At 41.1% G+C, this 17,083-nt stretch overlaps 1 protein-coding gene across 2 annotated transcripts in view; it reads left to right on the top strand.

The window, feature by feature from the left end:
* galnt18a (UDP-N-acetyl-alpha-D-galactosamine:polypeptide N-acetylgalactosaminyltransferase 18a) overlaps positions 1-17,083 on the top strand; it is a 166,337-nt gene that overhangs the window by 80,344 nt on the left and 68,910 nt on the right. For both annotated transcript variants that reach the window (XM_024264210.2, XM_024264211.2), the window contains exons 4-5: positions 1,841-2,027; positions 15,212-15,409. In XM_024264210.2, coding sequence (XP_024119978.1) covers positions 1,841-2,027; positions 15,212-15,409 — 385 coding nt within the window. The remainder of the gene's footprint in view (positions 1-1,840; positions 2,028-15,211; positions 15,410-17,083) is intronic.

A 17,083-nucleotide genomic window follows, 5' to 3' on the forward strand; every position in this document is an offset into this window, starting at 1 on the left:
ATTATATTATTTTATGATGATAAAAATGTACTTTTTCCTAAACAGTCAAAAGCTAAACCTACCCCACTTTTTATGTCCTTGGATTGGAAATAGATGTTTTATAAATGTCCCAGCTGTGGCTTAAACAAGTCCATCTTCCTTCCAGGTCAGCAGCAAATTGCGGCTCGTTAAGGAAAACAGAAAATGGGTTTTGAGGATGAGGGAGGAAATGAAAAGGAGAAGGACGGCGCCGTGGCTGCAGGCGCCATTTGAACACAAAGCAAGCAGACCAGGACGATCCCGGTTCCTGCTTCTCTGTGGACGGCGTTTTTAACATGAGAAGGTCACATTTGCAGGAAGGACAGAAAAAATTATTTAAAGTAATATTCTGGTCATCTTTTGATCTACTTCAAAAGTTTTACCAGTGTATTTTTTTATTATGATTATGACATTTTTTGCCATATCAAAAACATGTCATTTTCTAGGACATAGTTTTTGCAGAGCGGCAGGAGTTCATTAGAAATTAATCTCTGAGAGCAACCCCGCCCCTCTTTCCTCTCCCAGATGATGTGAGCTTAGAGCATTGAGCTTGTGGCGCGCCCAGTAAGATCTTTAAACTGCATTTTCTTTTGTCTGCTCCTGATTCTCAAACATATGAATAAAGAAATACTCAGAAATGCCATTTTAATCTTAATTTCCTTTATATATGTTATCCATCATCAGAAAATTCCCATAAGATCAGGTTAAAAACACCAATAATGCAATTTTCATCAGGATGGGTCTTTAACTTCATAAAGGCACATCTCACATTATCAGACTGGTTTTAAAGACCCACTCAGATGAGAACCTGCCTCCCTGCTGCCGCTCTCCCAAATGCCCCTAGCTAGCCTCCCAGGGGCAGGTGGTGCAGATCCCCTCCGCACCTTTCCAGAGTGTACTCCACCTTTGCCCAACAGTAGCTGTGACAGATTCCGGCAGCACCATGACCCCAAATGGGATCAAACAGGTTAAGAAAATGGAAGGAAAATTACAAAAACAAGTGAGCTAGCTTTGCTAAAGTAGGCTAATTTTTCTTTTTTTTTTCAGGTGTTTTTTTTCCTTGTCTGTTTGTTTGTTTTGCTGACATATGGCAGTAACGTTGGTGGCAATATTATGTCTATAAATGATAAAGATTTACATTTTAATTCATAAAGTAATTCTAATATGTTCATTTGTATCTTTTTTTCTCCTGACATACTGGTAGTCAACACACATGACTATCAGTAAAACACAGAAAAATCTTATTAAGAACAGACACGACCAACATGAAACCAAATTTTGTATTAATACATTTTGCAAATTTGTGCACAAAAGTATTAATTTGTTTAGAACTTTTTTTTACAATTATCTTACACTATATGGGTCTTTAAATTTTTCCTGGTTCTTTCTTTTTTTGTGTGTGTGTTGGAAAAAAACCTTGTAATAAATACTTTTTAGAACTAAAGTGTTAATATGAACACAAATCCAAAGTAAATGACTCCAGATTAAACTGTAAATCAGGGATAAGCAACTCTAGGCCTCGAGGGCCGCTGTGTCTGCATGATTCCCAGATACCCAAGTCCTACTCATGACTGATTACCTGCTTCAGGTGTGTCCAGCCAATTAGAACATCCCAGAGCAGGTATGTTGGAAAACATGCTGGAATGTGGCCCTCAAGGCCTGGAGTTGCTTATTCCTTCTTATTATTCAAAATATAACACGTAAATCAGAAACTTCAACCCAACAAACTTGAGTTCCGACCTCTTTCTGTTTGACTGAATCTTTCTGTGAATGTTTATTAAGAGGTTATGCTGAGTCACCCTCTCCTGCTGTGTCCCCGCAGTGGAGCTGAAGGAACACCTGCAGACCTTCGTGGATGAAATGAACAGCCAGCACGGCCCCTCCTTCATCAAAGTGGTCCGCCACGACAAACAGGAAGGCCTGATCCGGTCCAGAGTCAGTGGGTGGCGGGCAGCCTCCGCCCCCGTGGTCGCTCTGTTTGACGCACACGTGGAGTTCAACACAGGATGGTGAGCAGAACCTTTCACCCGGTTCCTGTCCTGCATCGTCCATGCAGACAGCCGCTTCATGGATGTGACCTCGAGAGTTATGAGTGCACATGCCCTGAAACCCAGTTCACGATACCGATAGTATCTTGATATGGCAAACATTGCAATAATCAATATATTACCTTGGCAATATATGATATGTATTTTTAAAACAAATGTATTTTTTTATTTCCTTCAAAACCTTCTTTTAGAAAAATGTAAAACACAGTATGTTCATTTAACGGTCTATCCAACATTAAAACAAAATTATCCTTAAATATTAACGCGTCTTTACATTAATTACAGACATTTTAAGGTAACAAACAAACAAAGCTCCACTTAAGAACTAAAATGCAGAGTATATCAAATGACCTTCTCACTTCAAAGAGCAATAAATGTGGAAACAAAAATTCCTAATGCTGCATTTTAATTCATTTGATGCCAGATCATTTATTATTATTTAGATACATTATTAATGTTCAGCCTGTTAATATTATATGATCATTGTTTTTTTTTTTTACAGTGCTGGTATTCATATTCATTTTCCCTTCCTTTTATTCAAATGTTTTGCACTTGTCTTTGATAATCAACACTTTAGTCACGTGCGCCATGTGTGTACTACTAGCAAACACACCTGTTGGATCAATAACGCCGTTAGACGTCTCATTTACCGCGGTGTTTGGACAGGTTACTGCTGTTACCGCCATAATAATACATGTTTTGTTTCATTAGAAACAGCATGCTCCGTCTGCGTCTGCTTTAGAAAGATACAGACACGGCTTGGACCGTTTGCTCGCGGCCGCTCTGTCATCCGCGTGGGTTTTCATCTGCCAGCGGAGCAGGTGATGAGGGCGTCCAAGTAGCCCCTCCCTTCCTGCTGCATGCGGAAAAGCAGCAAAATGCACTCGGAGTTCACGCTGTACCCGCACCACTATGTTTTTAGGCAATTAGGCTAAAAACGTATCTGTCCAGTAAAAATCGATGACTGTTTCACCCTTACATTTTACTGTCATGCTCACGCGAAGCCCCCCTGGTGGACTTTTTTGGTATTATTTTAGGAAACCGATTCAGGGAATGAGAGGACCGGTAATCGTTCGTGAGTTGAAATATCGCCATAGTTTGCCATACCGATATTTTGTCCCACCTGTAGTTGGCAGTAGTTCATTACAGTAGAAATGTGCACCAGAGTTTTGGGCAGGAATGCTGGCGCAGGTGTCAGCCCTACAAATTCCCAGCATTCCTATGTTTACATGCTCTCTTATTAGCTTATAGGACCTCATAAGTCCAAGCTAACATTAGCTGACAGGGGTCTGCAACCTTTAACGCTAAAAGAGCCATTTGGTCTAGTTTCTTACAGACCAGAACCCACCGAGAGTCCCAAACTCTCACTTTATCAGGTAGAAATGCACAATATTTATGCTTTTTTGGTAATTAATTGTTTATAAATAAATACTTAATCATAAATTCAGTTTTTAAATATTACAACAATTTAATTACAATAGTGTCTAAATGTTTCAATATATCCCAGTTGTAACTCATTTTATAGCATCACACTCGTTCCTTTAAAAAAATAATAAAATAAATAAAACCCACTCAGTGTCAAAAGGTCCTTATAGCTGCAGCAGATTTACTTACAGTAAAAATGCAAGACATTGAAGCATTGCATTTTTTATTTGTAGGATTTTGGTGTGCTTTTTTCCCTTTTAAGCTAAAAAATAAATGCTTTAGTAAAATCTATTTGTAACGAGATGAAATCTTTTTTTAATTACACAAAATATTGACTGTCTAAGTTTAGTTTGTCCCCCTGAATTCAGCATTGGGTAACCCCTCCTTAGTTTGTTCTTCTTCTGTGGTTTCTTCTTTATATGTTGGGCGCTCGCTTTCCCTCTCCCCTTCCTGTTTTACTGTTCGGTGGGAGAGGTGGGTGTCCTGTAACATTTACAATATGAATCCTCATTTTATTTTTATGTAAGAATTAGCTGATCTCCCTCTACCTGTCACTCTCATCTAGGAGCTAAAACGGGCAGCTAACACGCGATTTCTGTGTCTTTCCTTTCTGGAAAACTGTCAGGTATGTGTTAGAGTTTTGTTGCCCGTTGGGCCCTTCCTGTTTTACTGTTCGGTGGGAGAGGAGCTAAAACGGGCAGCTAACACGCGATTTCTGTGTCTTTCCTTTCTGGAAAACTGTCAGATCCGCAATAAATGGAGGTGATCTCCGAGGGTGCTGCTGTGCTTCCACGTCTTTCTTCCCCATAAACACAACGCAGAATCGATCCGGTTACATATTAATAAAAAAATAAAAATAAAAATAACATTTAGAATAAACTGATATCTTCATTGAAAACACACAACTCATAAATTATTTACAATCATTTTAAGCCACATTTGTTCAAAACTTTAACCCCTTTAGTGTAATTTACCAAAACAAAAACACTTTGTCTTTTATTTGACAAACTACATGTATTTTTTTTCAAACTATGAATTAAAAATACAAATTTAAAGAACATTTCTACAGAATTTCAGACTGTTAATTAAACTTTTTTTTGCCAATTTGCTTTACATGTTAAACATCTAAACACAAACGACAAAACTTAACTAACTAATCTCTTATTTATGCAATCAGCATTTTTTCTTTTTTTGTTAAAAAGCCACAATAAAGGAAAAAAGAGAGCCACAGGTTGTGTATCCCAAAACACAGCAAGCAATATATCGGAGCTATGCTCAGCTTCCCGATGGCAGCTCAAACAAAAAAATGAAGACGTTGATGGATCCATTGGTTTGCAACTGGATGCTTCAGAATTTTCGCTTCCATGAGACCTGCTGCATCACAAACGTGAGCGTTTTCAAATATCCGGTTTAATCTGCTCCTGATCCATCATGATTTCAATAAAGAAATACTCAAAAGCACAGTTTTAATCTTAAATTATTGTTATAAATGTCCATTATGAGTTAAAAGCTACAAGAACAAATGTAAAAAACACAAAAAACTATTTTAATTGGAGTGCGTCTTTAATATAGATTTATAGAAGATTGAAGAAACTCCCAGAAAACAACAGTGAAGCTCTTTATTCATAGTTTTATGTGAAGCTGCTTTATAATTAGGGACTAATAGTAATCTGATTGGTTTATTAAGTTTTTTTGAGAAAAATTAGACAAATGATGTAAAGAAGTTAGATTCTCCAAAGCGTTTTTAATGTTAACACAACATCTTTCCCCTCTTGAACAGAGACGTTCCTTTTAGTCTTGAAGAGTCTTTGAGTCCTGAGGTGACGTTCCTCTCCTCATGTGGGGGTGGAACAGGTAATTTCTTGGCTCATTTATCAGCGCTTTAATCAAAACACAAAGTTTGGGTTTCTCTGACGCTTGATCTTTCTGGAAAGATGTCACCAATCATGTGCTTGTCAAAGCAAGTCTGCCGACACATTTCTTCATAATGAATCCGTCAGACAGTTAATTACTGTCCCAATTAGCGTGGATGGTTATGTTTAGTCCGTGACCAGCTTGTAAGTGCTGTTATTTTCTTTTCCTCTCCGCTTTCATGTCCAGTGGACTCTTCATCGTCACCTCAGGGTCTCCTCTCAGCGCTCAGATACGGCAGCAGCCGCGCCTCCTAACTGACATGCTGAGAAAACGCGCTCGCCTGCTCTTCATTAGGACATCTGGGCCAAATCCAAACCAGCATTTGCCGCCGCTGTGTTTCAGATTAGAAAAGAGAAGCTCGTACAAGCTTCCTGCACCCCCCCTCCCCCGTGCTCTCTGTAGATCCCACACGAGCCTCCTACATATTGTCACCTTGCGGGTGTCGGTCTGTGACTAATGAAACAGTTCTTGGCAGACACAGGAGCCCAGCTGGGGAACAACACTTCCTGTTTGTGCTGCTGTTTAAATGTTTACTGGTTTGTTGCTGATCGTTCCATGAGAAGCTGATGGAGGGGGCCATGGGGGGGTACAGCAGCCTCAGTTATCTGATTTCACACAGGCTAATGAACAAATGCTGCTTATTTTTCTTTTTTTCTCTGATCTGTTTTCTCCCAGAGCCCCCCTCCCCCCTCCTCCTCGTCATGTGAGTCTTTTTCTCTGCAGAAAATTGAAAGATTGCCGTATAATTTTCCACAAAGTGCTGACTGCTTGGTCTTCTTAATTGTCCCCAGTGTTCACTGTAATTATTTGCTATGTTGCCCGTTTTGAGTCAAATGGGATTAATTGTTGGGTATGTAGTTGGAGGGACGATCAGACTTCCATTGATGTAATCCTGCTTCATCTCCACTAAAACTACTTAAAATGATGAGGATGATGAGGGGTTGTGTGTCAATATGAGGGGTATGAAGAGATGAAGACTTTCTGACTGTGTTACTGCCTAAAGAACGGGAGGAAAGATTCAGAAAGGTTGTCCTGTTACAACTCCTATGTCACACACAGGCCTTTTATACATGAGTCTTCATTGAACATGTTCTACAAAACCAATCCATCAAAGGATTAAGAAGTAAACAAGCTAGAAAAAGATTAAATGATTAAACGGACCGACCGACGGATTGATGGATGGATGGATGGATGGATGGAGGGATGGAGGGATGGATGGATGGATGGAGGGATGGATGGATGGATGGAGGGATGGATGGATGGATGGATGGATGGATAGACGATCGAACTGACACACAGCTGAAGGGACGTATAGACAAATGGATGGACAGATGAATGGATGGATGGATGGATGGATAGATGGATGGATGGATGGATGGATGAATGGATGGATGGATGGATGGACAGCTTCATGGATGGTCAGACGGATTGATGGATGGATGGATGGATGGACAGATGGGTGGATGGATGGATGGACAGATGGGTGGATGGACAGATGGGTGGATGGATGGACGGATGCCTTGTTGGATGGGCGGTTGGATGGACGGACGGATTGATGGATGGATGGATGGATGGATGGTAAACATAGTCTCAGTCCGGTTCGATTTCAGTTTGTCTTCAGTTCTTGTCTCCTGTCCTGCGTTAATCATCCTAAGCCTTTATCACGTCTGCTCTTACAGGTAGATACCTGCAGGTGAAACATTAGTAACCCCATACGGGGCATGGAGGTGACCCACACAGAATACCAAAACTGTAGTAGAGTGAAAATGTCCATGCACATTTTGTTTTTTCTAAAGCCACGCTGCAGACAACAGACCCTAGCAAACACTTACACAACACACAGAGGTAAGTGAGGATGAAGTAGATGAGACACGGACTTGTCGTATAGATTTTTCATTTTTTAACCCTCCCCAAACCGCTCAAGAAGCCAATTAGTGCTGTTCACGTGATTAGTGCACACTTTTTACATGAAGTCTGACAGTGAAATTAGACAGATTGAAGTTTGTATGGGCAGCCAGTTCATGCACCTTACTAATGACTAGATGATTTTGTTTCATTTTCATGACGTCCTTTGAGATGCTTATAGGAGCTTCAAAGGAAGTGAAAGAGACTCTTGCATTCCCCTTAAGATGCAGCCGCTGTTCTCTACGACCCTATATGACCTGAACAATCCAAAAACCCACAACACCTGAACCCCCCTGTATGGGTGCATGTGACCAAGGCTCTAACTCTTTTCATGAATCCAGACTGAATGTGGGCATCAGTGTTCTATCATGATGAAGAGAATGAAGATGCAAAGAAAAACTGCAAAACACACCTGGTTGTTCTTTAACCTTCCCATGCTTTCAGCCTCACGTCTCACACGTCACATATTTGACCTCGACGACTCTTAGGCTAATGCCCCCTTGAGGTCACAGGGCAGTAACACACTGTGAAAGGGTCCCACAACAGCAGGACATCTACACCCCTGGACAGTCGGAATGAATCAGCCAAGAATGAGCAGAGATAGTTGATAGTTAAGGTTGCATTTTAGTGTAAAAAAGGAAACTATACTGTTTCCCTTTAAAGTACAAAAAACAAGAGAAGAGCAAAGTTGCAGCAGATGCTTTTAAATGTGTTTTCAGTTTTCCAATTCTGCGTGTGGACTCAATGCACTAAAATCTATTCTTTGAAAACTGTTTCAAACATTCTTGCTCGAGGGTAAGAAATAGTTCTGAAAAATAATTGAAATTTCATTTGTAGAAAGCTAAGCAGCAGCTTAAGGTTGCACTTCATCTAATCCACTACTTCCCTCCGCTGAGTTTAAAGTGGCCAACATGAGTGTTCAGGTTTGGGAAAATAATTCTGTTCTCTGAGCAGACTTTATCTTTGTTTGACATGGAGGTCAAAGCAATCTGAAGAGTGTGAGCTTCCTCAGAGCGGAGCTTTGTGTGCTCACGGAGTGCAAAACTTCGCCTCACGAAGAACTGAAAGGGATAAAAGATGTAACGTTTGAAGATAATCGTACATCTCTGGTGCTGAAATGATAAAACATGACTGATGGTCGATGGGGGACGCTTTGTGACCCCCTAGAGACATTCTACAGTCGTTTACATTCAAATGACAGCCATTAGCATTTTGTGCTATCAGACTGAGAATAGAAAAGTAAAGAGTTAGAGTCAGTCATCCAGTCTTTATCCAGATCATTTTCACTGCAGAGAAATTAGATTATTTTAGGAAAACGGTGGTCGTATCAAACAGCTTTGGCTTAGTTGATCAGTGAGACGGTTTCTGTACCGGTCTGGTTCTGAGTTCTGTTAGAACGGATCTATATGAACCTAACAGAGTATCTCACAGAGCATCGTCTGATTGGAACAGAAGATTTGAAACAACAAATTTGATCATTACAAGCTAAAATGTGATACGACTTGAAGCAGGCAAAAAAGAACATGGAATTTAATCAAATGATAACACCAGTACTTTTCATTTACTCTCTCCATGGGTCACCACAGCTAATTACCCATAACTCAATTTAAGTTTTACAATGAAAACCCAACACGCCACAGTTACTTAAAGTGCCCCATGTGGCTTCATTTCATACAGCACTAGCAGGTTTCCCATCAACAGACTTATATGGCCTCAAACTGCTTAGCTTTTAGGATCAGGTAAGATTGATGATAAAATGGCATTGCTGTATTTTTTCAGACGTGCTGCAACCCATTCGTTTATGGATGAACGCCAGGGCCGAATCCAAATTCCTCCCCTACCCCTACAACGACGAGACTGTACAAAAACAAGGAGTTGTGGATTGTCCTAAACATTTGGTTAAATTTTAATATGCCACTCCTCCTTAGTATGATTTGTGCCGTTATTTCTCTTTCTTATATTGTTTTTAACAACTGTCAGTGAAGCCAGTGGATGAATTTCATGTGCACTGTCCCAAATAAATAAATAAAATAGAAATTAAAGTTAATTTTTAAAGGCAATAATAACACACTTAACCACAGGTTATTTGAAATATTGTTTATATTTTCATCAGGGATTCACTACCTTCCAGAAAGAGTCACAAAATACACAGATTTCCTTCATTTAGCTCCAGTTATTGTCGATCAGCAACGTCAAACTTCAAGAACGGTCAGGACACAGTTTCCCACCATGCATTGTTTTGTAGTCCTCAAGGCGGCATGAAGCCATCGCAGTACCTATTTTCTGACTGCGCTGGCGTAGGAAGGCGCCTTGAACCCGCCCTTTTCCCGTGATACTTCGTGACGGTGCGCATGTAAGGTCGCTGCAGGCAACTAACCAGCTTACACCGCGCTGCAGGCAACTGCGGAGCGCTGCGTCCACCTTGGTCATCTCAAACACGCTTATCGTCTTTGAATTCGGACGTTACTCCCACTCAATGATGTCAACAATAGTCGCCTGTCAGCTACGTTAGCGCGGAATTGCTAGCGTTTGGTAATTCGTAACCACAGCGGTTTTAAAACTTTAAAAAGGTCATACTAAAACAAAAAACTTAAGTGTATCAAACTAAATCCACGTGAAAAATGTGCTTCTCTATGGCACAGTGCGACGCGGAACTCCCTTGCGGCAGAGGACTCTGCAACCCGCCGCAGTGAGGGTTGTCACTCGATAAAACTATTTCAGACTCCCCTATCTCTTAAAATGCCCTACAATTGGAGGGGTAGGGAGGAGCCGGAGGGGTAGGGGAAGAATTTGGATTTTGTCCCATTTTCAAGTCTTTACTTCATAAAACCTTAATCTCTTAGGAATGAGACATTATGTGCTAGAGCTACAGCATTGTTTAGTTTCTGACCTTTTCTGGAATCGTATTGTGTCTTTTCTTATTGTTTACAATTAAAAATACAACTACATGGGGACACATCAGTGGTTTTATGTTCCAGTCCCAAGTCCAGCTAAATGCAGGGACTCGTGTCTGGAAGGACACCAGATGTGAAGCTGAATCCAAATCTTACATGACAACCACAAGCAGAACCTCTAGACCAGTTGGACTGAAGCTGACTGGGATTGTTGACTTACAGGTGTCTGGTGGAAAATGAAAAACTGTTGGTGGAAGAAGAAAAGGAAGGCATGTTTGTAGTCAGAGTACAGAGAAAGTAACAACAGGAGTGAAGGACTTAGGAGGAACTTTGAATGGAAAACTAGAGATGGGGAGAAGAAAGATAGATTTCCTGTGTGTTCAAGAGAGCAGATGGAAAGAGATCAAGATTCATAGATTGGAAGCAGATCCAAGCTGTTTTAACATGATGTGAATGGAAAGAAGAACAGCTGGAGGAGATCCTGAAGGAGGAGTTTGAGAAGAATGTTCTGGATGTGAAGAGATGGTCACATAGAATGAAGAGTCTGAAGCTGGAAGATGAAGGTGAGATGTTGAATGTTATCATCCCCCCAGGTAAGATGTAAGGTAATGAAGAAAAAGAGATTCTGGAGGGAGATGATGATGAGGAGATCTTGAGTATATCTAGAGGGAGAAAGTGGAGATTGGAGCAGACTTTAACAGAGATGTTGGTGAAGGAAACAGAAGTCAGTGATGAAGGAGGTCTATTGTGTCTTTTTAGATCTAGAGAGAACCTATAACTAAAATGATTCTTGTACTGAGATGCAAAGTGGCAAAAACACAGGTAATGGAGTTAAGACATTTATTAAAAGTTTAGCTGTTGAGAGAAGAAGCCACCAAGGGATTTCCTGAACTTCAGAAAACAGTCAAGATACTAAAGAGAGACATCAGAAGTAACCAGCAGTGAATGACGCCAAGCAAGAACAAATATAATTTAAGCACTCACTATTGAACTTTTTGGGTTCTTGAAATTGTTGCTGAGAGTGAGTCTAAAGCTGGGCGGCTCAGTCCTGATCCTCGAGATCTACCTACCCTGTTCTGGTTGACTAAACACACCTGATCCAGGTAATCAGCAGATAGACATGCAGGAGAGCTGGAACACAGGCAGGGTGGTAGATCTCAAGGACCAGGATTGATCAGCTGTGGTCTAAAGCATGAGATTAGGGCACTTCCTGGTGGTAAACTGAAGTTTCCTCTCTTCAAAGATTTCTCCAGTTATGGGTAATGCCATATACAGAATTATAATCTGTGATGTCAGTGATCATCACAATCTTAACCATAGAGTCATTAGTTAACTCAAACTCGGGCCAGACTAACAAGCCATGGAGATCAGTCTAATCATGACTGAAAATAAAAGTAGAAACTGGTCAATTCAAGTCCGACTGAAACCTGAGCAAACTGGATGTGAATGCTGCACAGATGACTCTGCCGACCAATGATGAGGTGAATTTATACACAGTGACACACTTAAAGACATGTCACCTCAAGGCAAGTAAACAAAGAATATGATACTCTTTCAATTCAAAAGGTCATATGTTGATCAGACCTGAGAGTTACAGGATCAGAGAGAGGAGCTGTGATTTATGAGGAAGTCTGGAGAGACAGAGAAGAACGTTGGAGTTCTGGACATGGAGGAGAGTTGGAAGACAGTGATGAGATGTTCTGTAGGTGAGGTGGAGGTGGGACTGTATTTGGAGATAGGAGGAAGAGATGAAGATGTTGAGGTTCTCTTTGGGAGTATGAATGAATCAGGAATGGATCAGCAATGAATCCCTCAGAGGAACAGATCATGGGAGATGTCCTGGAGATAAATGCAGGGAAACAGATGGAGATGATTTGGACACGTTGAGTGGAGGAACAGTGACAATGTTGGATGAAAGGTTGGAGCTAAAGGGAAGAGGTCTAGTGGAAGAATGATGAGAGGGTTCATGGTCATAGAGAAGGAGGGCAGGAGAGTGGTTGATGTGAGAGAGAAGGACGCAGAGGAGAGGTTTAGATGAAGGTAGATGATCCACTGTGGCGCCCCTAAAGGGAGCAGCCAAAGAGAAACATTGCTTATGGAAAATTTGTGAAAACCTTAAACATGTNNNTTTTACGTAATACATATAAATTATATTAAAAATTACAAAACAATGTTATTATCCAACTATTCTATTCTATAATTAGTATTTTAAGAAGTTTGTTCACAATATATTCATTTTAAAATGGTCTTGCTCTTTTGAAATGTCAGAACTCAGCCAGCAAGGCCAGTCAGGCCCCATATGGCTTAAAAGTGTGCTGAAAATGTGGGCCCCAAATAGGTTTGTCCACGGTTTCCGTGGTGGCCCCTCCTGTGCTTGCTCACATTGGTTGAAGTGGACACTCAGTGGGTAGCCACGCTATTCTAGACAGCCGCCTGGTGGACACCAGAGCTCCCTTGATTCCTACAGCAGCGCTCGATACAGCTGAGCTCGCTAGCTTACTACAAAGGAGATCGCTAGCTCGCTACAGAGGAGCTTGCAAGCTTGATACAGCCTAGCTTGCTAACGTGCTACAGAAGAGTTCGCTAGCTCGCTACAGAAGAGTTCGTTAGCTCGATACAATGGAGCTCGCTACAGATGAGCTCACTAGCATGCTACAGTGGAGCTTGGTAGCTCACTACAGGAGAGGTAGCTAGCTCGATACAACGGAGCACGCTTTCCTGATACAACGGAGCTGGCTAGCATGCTAAAGTGGAGCTCGCTACTTTACTGCAGAGGAGCTCGCTAACTCACGACAAAGGAACTTGGTACGGTCTAGCTCACTAGCATGCTACAGTGGAGCTCGCTAGCTTGATACAGCAGAGCTCGCTACAGCGAAGCTCGCTAGCACGTTACACTGTCCACCGGCTGGCTCTCCCTGCCTACACTCTGAGTGTCTACTAAAGCCAGTGTGGGCAAACACAGGTGGGGCCCAAATTTCTGCCTACTTTTAGGAGCCCATTTGGCCTTCCTTGCTGGGTACTGTCAGTCTTTTAACTTATGTGTTATTTTTTCACTTCTTAACTAAAAAAAGTTAGAGTAACGAATAGGAATTTCTGCTTTTAAATGTTTGCAGTAAATCTCAGAGAAGTTTAAAACAAAATAAATGAATAAAGTTGACTTCTATACTTTAAACACTACAATAAGAGACCTCAATAAATGAACTATGTCAGTTTAAAAACATATTCTTTAATTCTCTTTTAAACTAAGCTAAATGTGTGTCTGACTTTGCTTCCTCATTGCCAGCAGATCCTGCATTAGAATGTATAGTTATCCACGCAGTGGGTCATGATGACAGTCTTGGCCCTGTAGCTCTGCATTTAGCATCAGCTGAATGGTTTATTACCTGATCGAGTTCTGTGCATGTCCTCTTTTGACTGGGTGTAAGTACCCTCATATCCCTGAAACGCCCTTGGCTGCAGCCGTATTGAATTTTCCAACCACTTACTGAGCCTCCTCTCTGATTCATTTGGAAGGGCTAAGTACTGAAGGGCACATGCTGATCTCTCCCTGGAACTCCACAGCCCAGCGCTGACTTACTCCTGCTGCTGAGTCTGCCGTCCCAGAGCAGTCTCCACGAGCACGTCTTCCTTCCTTGGTTCAGACTTCCCCTGATCTGTGGATTGACCCTCCTAATCCAGACAGGACTGCAGGCTCCTTGTGTTTTCTTGTGCTGATAAACTACACACTCCCCTCTTATATACTGTACTCTACAGTTTTCTTGTTTTATTTTGTTGTTGAAATGAATGTCCTGGTCTGTTATTCTGCTGTTTCACCCATATAAGTCATTGAATTCCACGTGTTGTAATTAAGGTAATTTTGTACCAATTAAAAAATCTGAGACACACAAAACATCAGTTTACAATGTGAAGAGAGTTATGATTGTCTTTCTCCATCCAGCAACATCTTAACATTTTTTAGTGTCCAGTCTCCCAAATTGAACAAAGACACGCCCCATTTGAGCGGAAAACTGCCCAATCTGGCAACACTGGACGGCAGGTGTTCATGATGTTTGCGTTGTGTAGCGATGGCCAAGAAATGCTCCTTTGATTTAGCATTTAAACATTGTGTGATGGCATACGCCACAGAACATTCGGGTGAGGAATCTGCTCCACATTTAGGGAGGATCCTAAATGGATCTGAGAACGGTGCAAGCAGATGGATGATATTAGAAAGATGGCTGCAGAAACAAGCAAACGGTTTCTTGGTGGAGGTGCAAAGGAAGCGAGCAACGAATTGGAAGAACATGGATTACTGAGCAAAGACAGAAGTATTTTTGATACGGAGATTGATGATGCTTCAAAGAGAGAAGAAGCGTTCACAGCCAGTGTTAATCAGAATAATCAATTTCAACATCATTTCAATAAATCCTGAAATGTTCATCTGGTGTTTTTGTCTGCATTTTTTGACCGAATTTCACTGCAAAATGAACCCATTTTCCAGCCGGCTACCAAATGTTTTGGAATAAACATTGGGGCTACTATTAGAAGGTACTTGGTATGTAACCCTAAAGTGGTCACATTGTGTTTTTAAGGGCTTTGTATAGATTTATAACTGCTATAGTTTTGACATTAGGTATCTGCAGTACCAAAACAAAAGTTCAGTCAAATTTCTGCTTCTGAAAAATAAATAAAATCCACTGCTGCCTGGAAATAAATGACTAAAAGCAAAGAGGACACTTTTTTCTTACTTTAATGAATTAAAACATGTAGAACTCCTTTAAAGCCACACATCAGACATGGATCTTACCGGTCTAACTCTTAAGAATATCACCCAAGCTTTTTTATATTCTGCTGATCACACTCCTGATGCTCAGAGTTGTGGGGGACACTGGGTTTTGAGGATGTATGCTAAAAAACATCATTTATCGATTCATTTTTTTACTGTTTGGTGACATATAAGGAATCTTGGATGACCAAATAAAGTTTGTTTCCGTGTGCTCACAAACTTCTGCTTCTGTCTCCCCACAGGGCAGAACCCATTCTACAGCGGATAAAAGAGGACCGGACTCGAGTTGTGTCTCCTTCTTTCGACAACATCAAGTACGACACCTTTGAGATCGAGGAGTACCCCCTCTCTGCTCAGGGCTTCGACTGGGAACTGTGGTGTCGATACCTGAACCCTCCAAAGTCCTGGTGGACCCAACGAAACCACACGGCTCCCATCAGGTACGGAAGACCGGTGTGCAGAGAAACATGGAGGGAGGGGGGCTGTCAGACAATGAAAGAGTAAAGATGGTGGTGTAGTGGTTAGCGCTCTCACATCGCAGTGAAAAAGTTCTGGTTCAAATCCCAGCTGAGACTTCTTTTTGTGGAATTTGTGTGTTCTCCTCGTACATATGTGGGGTTTCTCTAAGCTCTCCAACTTCCTCCCACATTCTAAAAACATACTTCATAGGCAACTCTGGAAGATCTGGTATAGGCTCCAGCAACCCCATGACCATGGAAAGGGATTTACCTGGTTTAGTTAGTGAATGAATGGATGTATTTACCCCAACAACCACTGACTTGAAGAGGGGTTTGATGTCGGCTGTCTGCTTTGTTATGGGCGTAGCCTTCTTGCCTGGTCTATCCAATTCAGAAAAAGTGTTGCTTCTTCATTTCTATTCTTTCTTTGCTTCAACATTTGAACTTGTTTCTCTGTTGTCCCAGTTTATGGTCTATTTTTCAATTATTCGACATTGTTGATTTGAGTTGCTGTTGCTCTGCTTCTCCTTCTTGATCATCCTTCAAAAGAGATATTTGTGTTACAATAATCATTAGTGGTTTAATTCAAAGCCCAAATAAATCCAATTTTATGAGATTACCTACAGATGAGCTTTTCTCCTCAGTGTTCTTCATGTGCCTTTGATTTGTGTTGGCTTTCTAAACACTTCTGAGAGTTTAAAGAGTAACCAAACAGGGAAGTTGGAGGCTGACTCCTCCCACAGCTAAAATTTGAAAATCTAGTCAGAGGGGCGGGGCTTGGGGGCTGGACTGCTATTATTACTGGAGCTGCAGATCATGACATCAGACTTCTGAAACTTACATGGTTTGACCAAATCAAAATTCAGCTGTAATACCTCGATTAAACCTGTAGGGGGCAGCACACAGATGTTTTTTTTGACTATATTTTCAAGAATTAAACAAGTTTATTTTAATTTATTAAAATTTAGCAATGACCAACACACAGCACTTTTAAAGCCACATTTATAGAGGTCGACAGACAAAAAAATGAGTTGATTTAAGGTTTGGTTACCCTTTAAGAAATCAGGAAAAATCACAAAATGTTTTAAAACCTCTTGACATTTTAGCATTTCCGTACCATAGACCATCAGTGGATGTGTTGACAACCACAAAATCACAATATTCAGTGTTTCCTTAGAGCTGCAGCAGCCTCGTAATGGAATAATCCAGCAGAAAAGCAGAAGTGCTTGCTCAGGATTATCCACAGGTCGACAAAACGTCAGCTGCTGTGCTTTATGGGAAGAAAATCAATGATGTAATCTTTATAGATCCGGGCTAAAGGATATATCCTGCTCAATATTATAATCAAGGAGGATGAACCACAAAAACTGCTTCTTTTTCCATCCATCCTTGAGCCCATTTTCTCATGAATGTCATCAGTTCCGAACACTCTCCAGCTTGATGTCACCTCACCTGTAACGGGTCAAGGCTGAGAGTTTCATGATGTTGAACGTTCCTGCCAGCTTTGGTCTTGAGGTTTTGTGTCTGAGTGGATTCAATTGTAGAGGATAGTATCAAGTCTTGACCAAAGAGCTTCCAGCTGCCTGAGGCTGATACACATGGATTAAAACATGAGGTCATTAGATATTATTAATTAGTTTGATTGCAGTATGCAAT

This window comes from Oryzias melastigma, linkage group LG6 (genome assembly GCF_002922805.2).
Source record: "Oryzias melastigma strain HK-1 linkage group LG6, ASM292280v2, whole genome shotgun sequence".
NCBI lineage: Eukaryota > Metazoa > Chordata > Actinopteri > Beloniformes > Adrianichthyidae > Oryzias > Oryzias melastigma.